Below are 16,256 nucleotides of genomic sequence, written 5' to 3'. Positions count from 1 at the left end.
GGGGAGGTGTAGTCTAACGGCTAGGGGACGTCAACCACGGGGAGGTGTAGTCTAACGGCTAGGGGACGACGTGTCAACCACGGGGAGGTGTAGTCTAACGGCTAGGGGACGACGTCAACCACGGGGAGGTGTAGTCTAACGGCTAGGGGACGACGTGTCGACCACGGGGAGGTGTAGTCTAACGGCTAGGGGACGTCAACCACGGGGAGGTGTAGTCTAACGGCTAGGGGACGTCAACCACGGGGAGGTGTAGTCTAACGGCTAGGGGACGTCAACCACGGGGAGGTGTAGTCTAACGGCTAGGGGACGTCAACCACGGGGAGGTGTAGTCTAACGGCTAGGGGATGACGTCAACCACGGGGAGGTGTAGTCTAACGGCTAGGGGACGACGTGTCAACCACGGGGAGGTGTAGTCTAACGGCTAGGGGACGTCAACCACGGGGAGGTGTAGTCTAACGACTAGGGGACGACGTGTCGACCACGGGGAGGTGTAGTCTAACGGCTAGGGGACGACGTGTCAACCACGGGGAGGTGTAGTCTAACGGCTAGGGGACGACGTCAACCACGGGGAGGTGTAGTCTAACGGCTAGGGGACGACGTGTCAACCACGGGGAGGTGTAGTCTAACGGCTAGGGGACGACGTCAACCACGGGGAGGTGTAGTCTAACGGCTAGGGGACGACGTGTCGACCACGGGGAGGTGTAGTCTAACGGCTAGGGGACGTCAACCACGGGGAGGTGTAGTCTAACGGCTAGGGGACGTCAACCACGGGGAGGTGTAGTCTAACGGCTAGGGGACGTCAACCACGGGGAGGTGTAGTCTAACGGCTAGGGGACGACGTGTCAACCACGGGGAGGTGTAGTCTAACGGCTAGGGGACGTCAACCACGGGGAGGTGTAGTCTAACGGCTAGGGGACGTCAACCACGGGGAGGTGTAGTCTAACGGCTAGGGGACGTCAACCACGGGGAGGTGTAGTCTAACGGCTAGGGGACGTCAACCACGGGGAGGTGTAGTCTAACGGCTAGGGGACGTCAACCACGGGGAGGTGTAGTCTAACGGCTAGGGGACGACGTGTCAACCACGGGGAGGTGTAGTCTAACGGCTAGGGGACGTCAACCACGGGGAGGTGTAGTCTAACGGCTAGGGGACGTCAACCACGGGGAGGTGTAGTCTAACGGCTAGGGGACGACGTGTCAACCACGGGGAGGTGTAGTCTAACGGCTAGGGGACGTCAACCACGGGGAGGTGTAGTCTAACGGCTAGGGGACGTCAACCACGGGGAGGTGTAGTCTAACGGCTAGGGGACGTCAACCACGGGGAGGTGTAGTCTAACGGCTAGGGGACGTCAACCACGGGGAGGTGTAGTCTAACGGCTAGGGGACGTCAACCACGGGGAGGTGTAGTCTAACGGCTAGGGGACGACGTGTCAACCACGGGGAGGTGTAGTCTAACGGCTAGGGGACGACGTGTCAACCACGGGGAGGTGTAGTCTAACGGCTAGGGGACGTCAACCACGGGGAGGTGTAGTCTAACGGCTAGGGGACGTCACCCACGGGGAGGTGTAGTCTAACGGCTAGGGGACGACGTGTCAACCACGGGGAGGTGTAGTCTAACGGCTAGGGGACGTCACCCACGGGGAGGTGTAGTCTAACGGCTAGGGGACGTCACCCACGGGGAGGTGTAGTCTAACGGCTAGGGGACGTCACCCACGGGGAGGTGTAGTCTAACGGCTAGGGGACGTCAACCACGGGGAGGTGTAGTCTAACGGCTAGGGGACGACGTGTCAACCACGGGGAGGTGTAGTCTAACGGCTAGGGGACGTCAACCACGGGGAGGTGTAGTCTAACGGCTAGGGGACGTCAACCACGGGGAGGTGTAGTCTAACGGCTAGGGGACGACGTGTCAACCACGGGGAGGTGTAGTCTAACGGCTAGGGGACGACGCGTCAACCACGGGGAGGTGTAGTCTAACGGCTAGGGGACGACGTGTCAACCACGGGGAGGTGTAGTCTAACGGCTAGGGGACGACGTGTCAACCACGGGGAGGTGTAGTCTAACGGCTAGGGGACGACGTGTCAACCACGGGGAGGTGTAGTCTAACGGCTAGGGGACGTCAACCACGGGGAGGTGTAGTCTAACGACTAGGGGACGTCAACCACGGGGAGGTGTAGTCTAACGGCTAGGGGACGACGTGTCGACCACGGGGAGGTGTAGTCTAACGGCTAGGGGACGTCAACCACGGGGAGGTGTAGTCTAACGGCTAGGGGACGTCAACCACGGGGAGGTGTAGTCTAACGGCTAGGGGACGACGTGTCGACCACGGGGAGGTGTAGTCTAACGGCTAGGGGACGTCAACCACGGGGAGGTGTAGTCTAACGGCTAGGGGACGTCAACCACGGGGAGGTGTAGTCTAACGGCTAGGGGACGACGTGTCGACCACGGGGAGGTGTAGTCTAACGGCTAGGGGACGTCAACCACGGGGAGGTGTAGTCTAACGGCTAGGGGACGTCAACCACGGGGAGGTGTAGTCTAACGGCTAGGGGACGTCAACCACGGGGAGGTGTAGTCTAACGGCTAGGGGACGACGTGTCAACCACGGGGAGGTGTAGTCTAACGGCTAGGGGACGACGTGTCGACCACGGGGAGGTGTAGTCTAACGGCTAGGGGACGTCAACCACGGGGAGGTGTAGTCTAACGGCTAGGGGACGTCAACCACGGGGAGGTGTAGTCTAACGGCTAGGGGACGACGTGTCAACCACGGGGAGGTGTAGTCTAACGGCTAGGGGACGTCAACCACGGGGAGGTGTAGTCTAACGGCTAGGGGACGTCAACCACGGGGAGGTGTAGTCTAACGGCTAGGGGACGACGTGTCAACCACGGGGAGGTGTAGTCTAACGGCTAGGGGATGACGTCAACCACGGGGAGGTGTAGTCTAACGGCTAGGGGACGACGTGTCGACCACGGGGAGGTGTAGTCTAACGGCTAGGGGACGTCAACCACGGGGAGGTGTAGTCTAACGGCTAGGGGACGTCAACCACGGGGAGGTGTAGTCTAACGGCTAGGGGACGTCAACCACGGGGAGGTGTAGTCTAACGGCTAGGGGACGTCAACCACGGGGAGGTGTAGTCTAACGGCTAGGGGACGACGTGTCAACCACGGGGAGGTGTAGTCTAACGGCTAGGGGACGACGTGTCGACCACGGGGAGGTGTAGTCTAACGGCTAGGGGACGTCAACCACGGGGAGGTGTAGTCTAACGGCTAGGGGACGACGCGTCGACCACGGGGAGGTGTAGTCTAACGGCTAGGGGACGACGTCAACCACGGGGAGGTGTAGTCTAACGGCTAGGGGACGTCAACCACGGGGAGGTGTAGTCTAACGGCTAGGGGACGACGTGTCAACCACGGGGAGGTGTAGTCTAACGGCTAGGGGACGTCAACCACGGGGAGGTGTAGTCTAACGGCTAGGGGACGACGTGTCGACCACGGGGAGGTGTAGTCTAACGGCTAGGGGACGACGTGTCAACCACGGGGAGGTGTAGTCTAACGGCTAGGGGACGTCAACCACGGGGAGGTGTAGTCTAACGGCTAGGGGACGTCAACCACGGGGAGGTGTAGTCTAACGGCTAGGGGACGACGTGTCGACCACGGGGAGGTGTAGTCTAACGACTAGGGGACGTCAACCACGGGGAGGTGTAGTCTAACGGCTAGGGGACGACGTGTCAACCACGGGGAGGTGTAGTCTAACGGCTAGGGGACGTCAACCACGGGGAGGTGTAGTCTAACGGCTAGGGGACGTCAACCACGGGGAGGTGTAGTCTAACGGCTAGGGGATGACGTCAACCACGGGGAGGTGTAGTCTAACGGCTAGGGGACGACGTGTCAACCACGGGGAGGTGTAGTCTAACGGCTAGGAGACGTCAACCACGGGGAGGTGTAGTCTAACGGCTAGGGGACGTCAACCACGGGGAGGTGTAGTCTAACGGCTAGGGGACGACGTGTCAACCACGGGGAGGTGTAGTCTAACGGCTAGGGGACGACGTGTCAACCACGGGGAGGTGTAGTCTAACGGCTAGGGGACGACGTGTCAACCACGGGGAGGTGTAGTCTAACGGCTAGGGGACGTCAACCACGGGGAGGTGTAGTCTAACGGCTAGGGGACGTCACCCACGGGGAGGTGTAGTCTAACGACTAGGGGACGTCAACCACGGGGAGGTGTAGTCTAACGACTAGGGGACGTCACCCACGGGGAGGTGTAGTCTAACGGCTAGGGGACGTCACCCACGGGGAGGTGTAGTCTAACGACTAGGGGACGTCAACCACGGGGAGGTGTAGTCTAACGACTAGGGGACGACGTGTCAACCACGGGGAGGTGTAGTCTAACGGCTAGGGGACGTCAACCACGGGGAGGTGTAGTCTAACGGCTAGGGGACGACGTGTCAACCACGGGGAGGTGTAGTCTAACGGCTAGGGGACGACGTGTCGACCACGGGGAGGTGTAGTCTAACGGCTAGGGGACGACGCGTCAACCACGGGGAGGTGTAGTCTAACGGCTAGGGGACGACGTGTCAACCACGGGGAGGTGTAGTCTAACGGCTAGGGGACGTCAACCACGGGGAGGTGTAGTCTAACGGCTAGGGGACGACGTGTCAACCACGGGGAGGTGTAGTCTAACGGCTAGGGGACGTCACCCACGGGGAGGTGTAGTCTAACGGCTAGGGGACGACGTGTCAACCACGGGGAGGTGTAGTCTAACGGCTAGGGGACGACGTGTCAACCACGGGGAGGTGTAGTCTAACGGCTAGGGGACGACGTGTCGACCACGGGGAGGTGTAGTCTAACGGCTAGGGGACGACGTGTCAACCACGGGGAGGTGTAGTCTAACGGCTAGGGGACGTCACCCACGGGGAGGTGTAGTCTAACGGCTAGGGGACGTCACCCACGGGGAGGTGTAGTCTAACGGCTAGGGGACGTCAACCACGGGGAGGTGTAGTCTAACGGCTAGGGGACGTCAACCACGGGGAGGTGTAGTCTAACGGCTAGGGGACGACGTGTCAACCACGGGGAGGTGTAGTCTAACGGCTAGGGGACGTCAACCACGGGGAGGTGTAGTCTAACGGCTAGGGGACGACGTGTCAACCACGGGGAGGTGTAGTCTAACGGCTAGGGGACGACGTGTCAACCACGGGGAGGTGTAGTCTAACGGCTAGGGGACGACGTGTCAACCACGGGGAGGTGTAGTCTAACGGCTAGGGGACGACGTCAACCACGGGGAGGTGTAGTCTAACGGCTAGGGGACGACGTGTCGACCACGGGGAGGTGTAGTCTAACGGCTAGGGGACGTCAACCACGGGGAGGTGTAGTCTAACGGCTAGGGGACGACGTGTCAACCACGGGGAGGTGTAGTCTAACGGCTAGGGGACGTCAACCACGGGGAGGTGTAGTCTAACGGCTAGGGGACGTCAACCACGGGGAGGTGTAGTCTAACGGCTAGGGGACGACGTGTCAACCACGGGGAGGTGTAGTCTAACGGCTAGGAGACGTCAACCACGGGGAGGTGTAGTCTAACGGCTAGGGGACGTCAACCACGGGGAGGTGTAGTCTAACGGCTAGGGGACGACGTGTCAACCACGGGGAGGTGTAGTCTAACGGCTAGGGGACGTCAACCACGGGGAGGTGTAGTCTAACGGCTAGGGGACGACGTGTCAACCACGGGGAGGTGTAGTCTAACGGCTAGGAGACGTCAACCACGGGGAGGTGTAGTCTAACGGCTAGGGGACGTCAACCACGGGGAGGTGTAGTCTAACGGCTAGGGGACGTCAACCACGGGGAGGTGTAGTCTAACGGCTAGGGGACGACGTGTCGACCACGGGGAGGTGTAGTCTAACGACTAGGGGACGTCAACCACGGGGAGGTGTAGTCTAACGGCTAGGGGACGACGTGTCAACCACGGGGAGGTGTAGTCTAACGGCTAGGGGACGTCAACCACGGGGAGGTGTAGTCTAACGGCTAGGGGACGTCAACCACGGGGAGGTGTAGTCTAACGGCTAGGGGATGACGTCAACCACGGGGAGGTGTAGTCTAACGGCTAGGGGACGACGTGTCAACCACGGGGAGGTGTAGTCTAACGGCTAGGAGACGTCAACCACGGGGAGGTGTAGTCTAACGGCTAGGGGACGTCAACCACGGGGAGGTGTAGTCTAACGGCTAGGGGACGACGTGTCAACCACGGGGAGGTGTAGTCTAACGGCTAGGGGACGACGTGTCAACCACGGGGAGGTGTAGTCTAACGGCTAGGGGACGTCAACCACGGGGAGGTGTAGTCTAACGGCTAGGGGACGTCACCCACGGGGAGGTGTAGTCTAACGACTAGGGGACGTCAACCACGGGGAGGTGTAGTCTAACGACTAGGGGACGTCACCCACGGGGAGGTGTAGTCTAACGGCTAGGGGACGTCACCCACGGGGAGGTGTAGTCTAACGACTAGGGGACGTCAACCACGGGGAGGTGTAGTCTAACGACTAGGGGACGACGTGTCAACCACGGGGAGGTGTAGTCTAACGGCTAGGGGACGTCAACCACGGGGAGGTGTAGTCTAACGGCTAGGGGACGTCAACCACGGGGAGGTGTAGTCTAACGGCTAGGGGACGACGTGTCAACCACGGGGAGGTGTAGTCTAACGGCTAGGGGACGACGTGTCAACCACGGGGAGGTGTAGTCTAACGGCTAGGGGACGACGTGTCAACCACGGGGAGGTGTAGTCTAACGGCTAGGGGACGTCAACCACGGGGAGGTGTAGTCTAACGACTAGGGGACGTCAACCACGGGGAGGTGTAGTCTAACGGCTAGGGGACGACGTGTCGACCACGGGGAGGTGTAGTCTAACGGCTAGGGGACGTCAACCACGGGGAGGTGTAGTCTAACGGCTAGGGGACGTCAACCACGGGGAGGTGTAGTCTAACGGCTAGGGGACGACGTGTCGACCACGGGGAGGTGTAGTCTAACGGCTAGGGGACGTCAACCACGGGGAGGTGTAGTCTAACGGCTAGGGGACGTCAACCACGGGGAGGTGTAGTCTAACGGCTAGGGGACGACGTGTCGACCACGGGGAGGTGTAGTCTAACGGCTAGGGGACGTCAACCACGGGGAGGTGTAGTCTAACGGCTAGGGGACGTCAACCACGGGGAGGTGTAGTCTAACGGCTAGGGGACGTCAACCACGGGGAGGTGTAGTCTAACGGCTAGGGGACGACGTGTCAACCACGGGGAGGTGTAGTCTAACGGCTAGGGGACGACGTGTCGACCACGGGGAGGTGTAGTCTAACGGCTAGGGGACGTCAACCACGGGGAGGTGTAGTCTAACGGCTAGGGGACGTCAACCACGGGGAGGTGTAGTCTAACGGCTAGGGGACGACGTGTCAACCACGGGGAGGTGTAGTCTAACGGCTAGGGGACGTCAACCACGGGGAGGTGTAGTCTAACGGCTAGGGGACGTCAACCACGGGGAGGTGTAGTCTAACGGCTAGGGGACGACGTGTCAACCACGGGGAGGTGTAGTCTAACGGCTAGGGGATGACGTCAACCACGGGGAGGTGTAGTCTAACGGCTAGGGGACGACGTGTCGACCACGGGGAGGTGTAGTCTAACGGCTAGGGGACGTCAACCACGGGGAGGTGTAGTCTAACGGCTAGGGGACGTCAACCACGGGGAGGTGTAGTCTAACGGCTAGGGGACGTCAACCACGGGGAGGTGTAGTCTAACGGCTAGGGGACGTCAACCACGGGGAGGTGTAGTCTAACGGCTAGGGGACGACGTGTCAACCACGGGGAGGTGTAGTCTAACGGCTAGGGGACGACGTGTCGACCACGGGGAGGTGTAGTCTAACGGCTAGGGGACGTCAACCACGGGGAGGTGTAGTCTAACGGCTAGGGGACGACGCGTCGACCACGGGGAGGTGTAGTCTAACGGCTAGGGGACGACGTCAACCACGGGGAGGTGTAGTCTAACGGCTAGGGGACGTCAACCACGGGGAGGTGTAGTCTAACGGCTAGGGGACGACGTGTCAACCACGGGGAGGTGTAGTCTAACGGCTAGGGGACGTCAACCACGGGGAGGTGTAGTCTAACGGCTAGGGGACGACGTGTCGACCACGGGGAGGTGTAGTCTAACGGCTAGGGGACGACGTGTCAACCACGGGGAGGTGTAGTCTAACGGCTAGGGGACGTCAACCACGGGGAGGTGTAGTCTAACGGCTAGGGGACGTCAACCACGGGGAGGTGTAGTCTAACGGCTAGGGGACGACGTGTCGACCACGGGGAGGTGTAGTCTAACGACTAGGGGACGTCAACCACGGGGAGGTGTAGTCTAACGGCTAGGGGACGACGTGTCAACCACGGGGAGGTGTAGTCTAACGGCTAGGGGACGTCAACCACGGGGAGGTGTAGTCTAACGGCTAGGGGACGTCAACCACGGGGAGGTGTAGTCTAACGGCTAGGGGATGACGTCAACCACGGGGAGGTGTAGTCTAACGGCTAGGGGACGACGTGTCAACCACGGGGAGGTGTAGTCTAACGGCTAGGAGACGTCAACCACGGGGAGGTGTAGTCTAACGGCTAGGGGACGTCAACCACGGGGAGGTGTAGTCTAACGGCTAGGGGACGACGTGTCAACCACGGGGAGGTGTAGTCTAACGGCTAGGGGACGACGTGTCAACCACGGGGAGGTGTAGTCTAACGGCTAGGGGACGACGTGTCAACCACGGGGAGGTGTAGTCTAACGGCTAGGGGACGTCAACCACGGGGAGGTGTAGTCTAACGGCTAGGGGACGTCACCCACGGGGAGGTGTAGTCTAACGACTAGGGGACGTCAACCACGGGGAGGTGTAGTCTAACGACTAGGGGACGTCACCCACGGGGAGGTGTAGTCTAACGGCTAGGGGACGTCACCCACGGGGAGGTGTAGTCTAACGACTAGGGGACGTCAACCACGGGGAGGTGTAGTCTAACGACTAGGGGACGACGTGTCAACCACGGGGAGGTGTAGTCTAACGGCTAGGGGACGTCAACCACGGGGAGGTGTAGTCTAACGGCTAGGGGACGACGTGTCAACCACGGGGAGGTGTAGTCTAACGGCTAGGGGACGACGTGTCGACCACGGGGAGGTGTAGTCTAACGGCTAGGGGACGACGCGTCAACCACGGGGAGGTGTAGTCTAACGGCTAGGGGACGACGTGTCAACCACGGGGAGGTGTAGTCTAACGGCTAGGGGACGACGTGTCGACCACGGGGAGGTGTAGTCTAACGGCTAGGAGACGTCACCCACGGGGAGGTGTAGTCTAACGGCTAGGGGACGACGCGTCAACCACGGGGAGGTGTAGTCTAACGGCTAGGGGACGTCAACCACGGGGAGGTGTAGTCTAACGGCTAGGGGACGACGTGTCAACCACGGGGAGGTGTAGTCTAACGGCTAGGGGACGTCACCCACGGGGAGGTGTAGTCTAACGGCTAGGGGACGACGTGTCAACCACGGGGAGGTGTAGTCTAACGGCTAGGGGACGACGTGTCAACCACGGGGAGGTGTAGTCTAACGGCTAGGGGACGACGTGTCGACCACGGGGAGGTGTAGTCTAACGGCTAGGGGACGACGTGTCAACCACGGGGAGGTGTAGTCTAACGGCTAGGGGACGTCACCCACGGGGAGGTGTAGTCTAACGGCTAGGGGACGTCACCCACGGGGAGGTGTAGTCTAACGGCTAGGGGACGTCAACCACGGGGAGGTGTAGTCTAACGGCTAGGGGACGTCAACCACGGGGAGGTGTAGTCTAACGGCTAGGGGACGACGTGTCAACCACGGGGAGGTGTAGTCTAACGGCTAGGGGACGTCAACCACGGGGAGGTGTAGTCTAACGGCTAGGGGACGACGTGTCAACCACGGGGAGGTGTAGTCTAACGGCTAGGGGACGACGTGTCAACCACGGGGAGGTGTAGTCTAACGGCTAGGGGACGACGTGTCAACCACGGGGAGGTGTAGTCTAACGGCTAGGGGACGACGTCAACCACGGGGAGGTGTAGTCTAACGGCTAGGGGACGACGTGTCGACCACGGGGAGGTGTAGTCTAACGGCTAGGGGACGTCAACCACGGGGAGGTGTAGTCTAACGGCTAGGGGACGACGTGTCAACCACGGGGAGGTGTAGTCTAACGGCTAGGGGACGACGTCAACCACGGGGAGGTGTAGTCTAACGGCTAGGGGACGACGTGTCAACCACGGGGAGGTGTAGTCTAACGGCTAGGGGACGTCAACCACGGGGAGGTGTAGTCTAACGGCTAGGGGACGTCAACCACGGGGAGGTGTAGTCTAACGGCTAGGGGACGACGTGTCAACCACGGGGAGGTGTAGTCTAACGGCTAGGAGACGTCAACCACGGGGAGGTGTAGTCTAACGGCTAGGGGACGTCAACCACGGGGAGGTGTAGTCTAACGGCTAGGGGACGACGTGTCAACCACGGGGAGGTGTAGTCTAACGGCTAGGGGACGTCAACCACGGGGAGGTGTAGTCTAACGGCTAGGGGACGACGTGTCAACCACGGGGAGGTGTAGTCTAACGGCTAGGAGACGTCAACCACGGGGAGGTGTAGTCTAACGGCTAGGGGACGTCAACCACGGGGAGGTGTAGTCTAACGGCTAGGGGACGTCAACCACGGGGAGGTGTAGTCTAACGGCTAGGGGACGACGTGTCGACCACGGGGAGGTGTAGTCTAACGACTAGGGGACGTCAACCACGGGGAGGTGTAGTCTAACGGCTAGGGGACGACGTGTCAACCACGGGGAGGTGTAGTCTAACGGCTAGGGGACGTCAACCACGGGGAGGTGTAGTCTAACGGCTAGGGGACGTCAACCACGGGGAGGTGTAGTCTAACGGCTAGGGGATGACGTCAACCACGGGGAGGTGTAGTCTAACGGCTAGGGGACGACGTGTCAACCACGGGGAGGTGTAGTCTAACGGCTAGGAGACGTCAACCACGGGGAGGTGTAGTCTAACGGCTAGGGGACGTCAACCACGGGGAGGTGTAGTCTAACGGCTAGGGGACGACGTGTCAACCACGGGGAGGTGTAGTCTAACGGCTAGGGGACGACGTGTCAACCACGGGGAGGTGTAGTCTAACGGCTAGGGGACGTCAACCACGGGGAGGTGTAGTCTAACGGCTAGGGGACGTCACCCACGGGGAGGTGTAGTCTAACGACTAGGGGACGTCAACCACGGGGAGGTGTAGTCTAACGACTAGGGGACGTCACCCACGGGGAGGTGTAGTCTAACGGCTAGGGGACGTCACCCACGGGGAGGTGTAGTCTAACGACTAGGGGACGTCAACCACGGGGAGGTGTAGTCTAACGACTAGGGGACGACGTGTCAACCACGGGGAGGTGTAGTCTAACGGCTAGGGGACGTCAACCACGGGGAGGTGTAGTCTAACGGCTAGGGGACGTCAACCACGGGGAGGTGTAGTCTAACGGCTAGGGGACGACGTGTCAACCACGGGGAGGTGTAGTCTAACGGCTAGGGGACGACGCGTCGACCACGGGGAGGTGTAGTCTAACGGCTAGGGGACGACGCGTCAACCACGGGGAGGTGTAGTCTAACGGCTAGGGGACGACGTGTCAACCACGGGGAGGTGTAGTCTAACGGCTAGGGGACGTCAACCACGGGGAGGTGTAGTCTAACGGCTAGGGGACGACGTGTCAACCACGGGGAGGTGTAGTCTAACGGCTAGGGGACGTCACCCACGGGGAGGTGTAGTCTAACGGCTAGGGGACGACGTGTCGACCACGGGGAGGTGTAGTCTAACGGCTAGGGGACGTCAACCACGGGGAGGTGTAGTCTAACGGCTAGGGGACGTCAACCACGGGGAGGTGTAGTCTAACGGCTAGGGGACGACGTGTCAACCACGGGGAGGTGTAGTCTAACGGCTAGGGGACGTCAACCACGGGGAGGTGTAGTCTAACGGCTAGGGGACGTCAACCACGGGGAGGTGTAGTCTAACGGCTAGGGGACGACGTGTCAACCACGGGGAGGTGTAGTCTAACGGCTAGGGGACGACGTGTCAACCACGGGGAGGTGTAGTCTAACGGCTAGGGGACGTCAACCACGGGGAGGTGTAGTCTAACGGCTAGGGGACGTCGACCACGGGGAGGTGTAGTCTAACGGCTAGGGGATGACGTGTCAACCACGGGGAGGTGTAGTCTAACGGCTAGGGGACGACGTGTCAACCACGGGGAGGTGTAGTCTAACGGCTAGGGGACGACGTGTCAACCACGGGGAGGTGTAGTCTAACGGCTAGGGGACGACGTCAACCACGGGGAGGTGTAGTCTAACGGCTAGGGGACGACGTGTCGACCACGGGGAGGTGTAGTCTAACGGCTAGGGGACGTCAACCACGGGGAGGTGTAGTCTAACGGCTAGGGGACGACGTGTCAACCACGGGGAGGTGTAGTCTAACGGCTAGGGGACGTCAACCACGGGGAGGTGTAGTCTAACGGCTAGGGGACGTCAACCACGGGGAGGTGTAGTCTAACGGCTAGGGGACGACGTGTCAACCACGGGGAGGTGTAGTCTAACGGCTAGGAGACGTCAACCACGGGGAGGTGTAGTCTAACGGCTAGGGGACGTCAACCACGGGGAGGTGTAGTCTAACGGCTAGGGGACGACGTGTCAACCACGGGGAGGTGTAGTCTAACGGCTAGGGGACGTCAACCACGGGGAGGTGTAGTCTAACGGCTAGGGGACGTCAACCACGGGGAGGTGTAGTCTAACGGCTAGGGGACGTCAACCACGGGGAGGTGTAGTCTAACGGCTAGGGGACGACGTGTCAACCACGGGGAGGTGTAGTCTAACGGCTAGGGGACGTCAACCACGGGGAGGTGTAGTCTAACGGCTAGGGGACGTCAACCACGGGGAGGTGTAGTCTAACGGCTAGGGGACGACGTGTCAACCACGGGGAGGTGTAGTCTAACGGCTAGGGGACGTCAACCACGGGGAGGTGTAGTCTAACGGCTAGGGGACGTCAACCACGGGGAGGTGTAGTCTAACGACTAGGGGACGACGTGTCAACCACGGGGAGGTGTAGTCTAACGGCTAGGGGACGTCAACCACGGGGAGGTGTAGTCTAACGGCTAGGGGACGACGTGTCAACCACGGGGAGGTGTAGTCTAACGGCTAGGGGACGTCAACCACGGGGAGGTGTAGTCTAACGGCTAGGGGACGTCAACCACGGGGAGGTGTAGTCTAACGGCTAGGGGACGTCAACCACGGGGAGGTGTAGTCTAACGGCTAGGGGACGTCAACCACGGGGAGGTGTAGTCTAACGGCTAGGGGACGACGTGTCAACCACGGGGAGGTGTAGTCTAACGGCTAGGGGACGACAACCACGGGGAGGTGTAGTCTAACGGCTAGGGGACGTCAACCACGGGGAGGTGTAGTCTAACGGCTAGGGGACGACGTGTCAACCACGGGGAGGTGTAGTCTAACGGCTAGGGGACGTCAACCACGGGGAGGTGTAGTCTAACGGCTAGGGGACGTCAACCACGGGGAGGTGTAGTCTAACGGCTAGGGGACGTCAACCACGGGGAGGTGTAGTCTAACGGCTAGGGGACGTCAACCACGGGGAGGTGTAGTCTAACGGCTAGGGGACGTCAACCACGGGGAGGTGTAGTCTAACGGCTAGGGGACGACAACCACGGGGAGGTGTAGTCTAACGGCTAGGAGACGACGTGTCGACCACGGGGAGGTGTAGTCTAACGGCTAGGGGACGTCAACCACGGGGAGGTGTAGTCTAACGGCAAGGGGACGTCAACCACGGGGAGGTGTAGTCTAACGGCTAGGGGACGTCAACCACGGGGAGGTGTAGTCTAACGGCTAGGGGACGTCAACCACGGGGAGGTGTAGTCTAACAGTCTAATGTTCCGTGTGTCTGAGGTACTGTATGTTCCGTGTGTCTGAGGTACTGTATGTTCCGTGTCTCTCAGGTACTGTATGTTCCGTGTCTTTCAGGTACTGTATGTTCCGTGTCTCTGAGGTACTGTATGTTCCGTATGTCTGAGGTACTGTATGTTCCGTATGTCTGAGGTACTGTATGTCTGAGGTACTGTATGTGTCTGAGGTACTGTATGTGTCTGAGGTACTGTATGTGTCTGAGGTACTGTATGTGTCTGAGGTACTGTATGTGTCTGAGGTACTGTATGTGTCTGAGGTACTGTATGTCTGAGGTACTGTATGTGTCTGAGGTACTGTATGTGTCTGAGGTACTGTATGTCTCTGAGGTACTGTATGTGTCCCATGTCTCTGCAGGAGCCCAGCAATAAAAGGGTTAAGCCGGTGGGGAAAGGGGGAGGAGTCACAGGCATCATCACCCCTGTCAAAACACCTGCCCTGAAACGCCTGGGAAAGAGCATAACGGTAACACACACGCACAGAGAACAAACACACACACACACAGAGAGAACACACACAGAGAGAGAGAGAAAACACACACACACAGAGAACAAACAGACACATACACAGAGAGAACACGCACAAATACAATGGCTGAATCCAAGATGGCGTAGCAGTCAGATGTCTTTGTCGTGTTCCGTGTTTTTTCTTCGCATATATTTTTTAAATATTTTTCTTAACCCCAACTTCAACATAGTCTCCTGCAATCCGCCTCACCCACTGTGGTATGGATCTGCTATTTTCTTTACTTTAGAACCAGAACCCCCAACAGAAGCTAGCCAGCTAACTAGCTACCAGCTAGTAGTCAGCTACCACTGCTAAGCGGTCATCAGCTAACCTTTAGCCAGGACAACTCTTGCCAGTCTGCACAGACATACAAATCATTCAAATCCAGACGGAAAATATTTACACAAGAAGCCACCTAATATCACACAGTCAAACTCTTCAGTCATTTAGTAAGTTTCACCATTCTGCGATTTCTCACCATTAAACATCGCACAGTGTTTCAACAACGGCTCTTTATGTCATCGTTTTTATCTGAGCAGTCAACACCCAAATGTTTTTCTAAAGTAATCTAGTATCATTTCATTTCAACCCATTCAGAGCATATCGGACTGCTTTTTCTCCACCACATCTCCAGATTCCTACCGCAAGCTCTGAACCTTTACACCGGATCATCACAGCTAGCTAGCTGCTATCCGAGTGGTCACTCCCGGCTAACGTCTCTGTCCCGAAGCAAGAACCAATTAGCCTGGAGCTAGCCTTTGCTTGGCCCATCTCCCGGCTAGCTGAAGAGGTCCATCAGCCACTCATTGGGCTACTATACCTATTTTGCCAATTGGCCTGGACCCCTTGTACTGCCGACACGGAGCCCCGCCGACCCATCACGACTGGACTACCGACGTAATCTGCCCGAGGGGATTTATCAACTGGCTCCTCCGTCACGACGTCACCTGAATGCCCATCTGCTAGCCTGTTAGCCGCGGCCCGCTAGCTGTCTAGAGCATATCGGACTGTTAGCAGAAGAGGTCCATCGGATAAGTTCTTTGGTCAACTATACCAATTCTGCCAAGTGGCCTGGAGCCTTTTTCCCACACGGAGCTCTGCTGATCCATGACGACTGGTCTGCCAACATAACAAAACGAGGGGGCTACAACAGACTTCTTCCGTCGCGATGTCCCTCTAAGGCCCGTGTGCTAGCTTGCTAGCCCCGGCCCGCTAGCTGTCTGAATCGTCGTGTTTCAGTCCCGCAGAGCAACTCACTGGACCCCTATGATAACTCTGCCACGCCTCTCCTTAATGTCAATATGCCTTGTCCATTGCTGTTTTGGTTAGTAATTACTGTCTTATTTCACAGTAGAGCCTCTAGCCCTGCTCAATACGCCTTAGTTAACTTTAGTCCCACCTCCCACATGCTGGTGACCTCACCTGGTTTAAATTATGTTTTTAGAGACAATATCTCTCTCATCATCACTCAATGCATAGGTTTACCTCCACTGTATTTACATACTACCATACCTTTGTTTGTACATTATGCCTTGAATCTATTCTACCACGCCCAGAAACCTACTCCTTTTATTCTCTGTCCCCAATGCACTAGACAACCAGTTCTTATAGCCTTTAGCCTTTAGCCGTACCCTTATCCTACTCTTCCTCTGTTCCTCTGGTGATGTAGAGGTGAATCCAGGCCCTGCAGTGCCTAGCTCCACTCCCATTCCCCAGGCGCTCTCATTTGTTGACATCTGTAACCATAAAAGCCTTGGTTCCATGCATG

The 16,256-nt window shown here is 58.8% G+C and overlaps 1 protein-coding gene across 1 annotated transcript in view; it reads left to right on the top strand.

Annotated features, from left to right (window-relative positions):
* Positions 1-16,256, top strand: part of arhgef3l (Rho guanine nucleotide exchange factor (GEF) 3, like) — a 53,653-nt gene that overhangs the window by 19,420 nt on the left and 17,977 nt on the right. The window contains exon 5 of the mRNA XM_055891087.1: positions 14,339-14,446. Coding sequence (XP_055747062.1) covers positions 14,339-14,446 — 108 coding nt within the window. The remainder of the gene's footprint in view (positions 1-14,338; positions 14,447-16,256) is intronic.

The sequence above is a fragment of the Salvelinus fontinalis genome, chromosome 31, assembly GCF_029448725.1.
Source record: "Salvelinus fontinalis isolate EN_2023a chromosome 31, ASM2944872v1, whole genome shotgun sequence".
Lineage (NCBI taxonomy): Eukaryota > Metazoa > Chordata > Actinopteri > Salmoniformes > Salmonidae > Salvelinus > Salvelinus fontinalis.
Note: the sequence above shows the minus strand (reverse complement) of the source record. Positions and strands in the feature narration are given on the sequence as shown.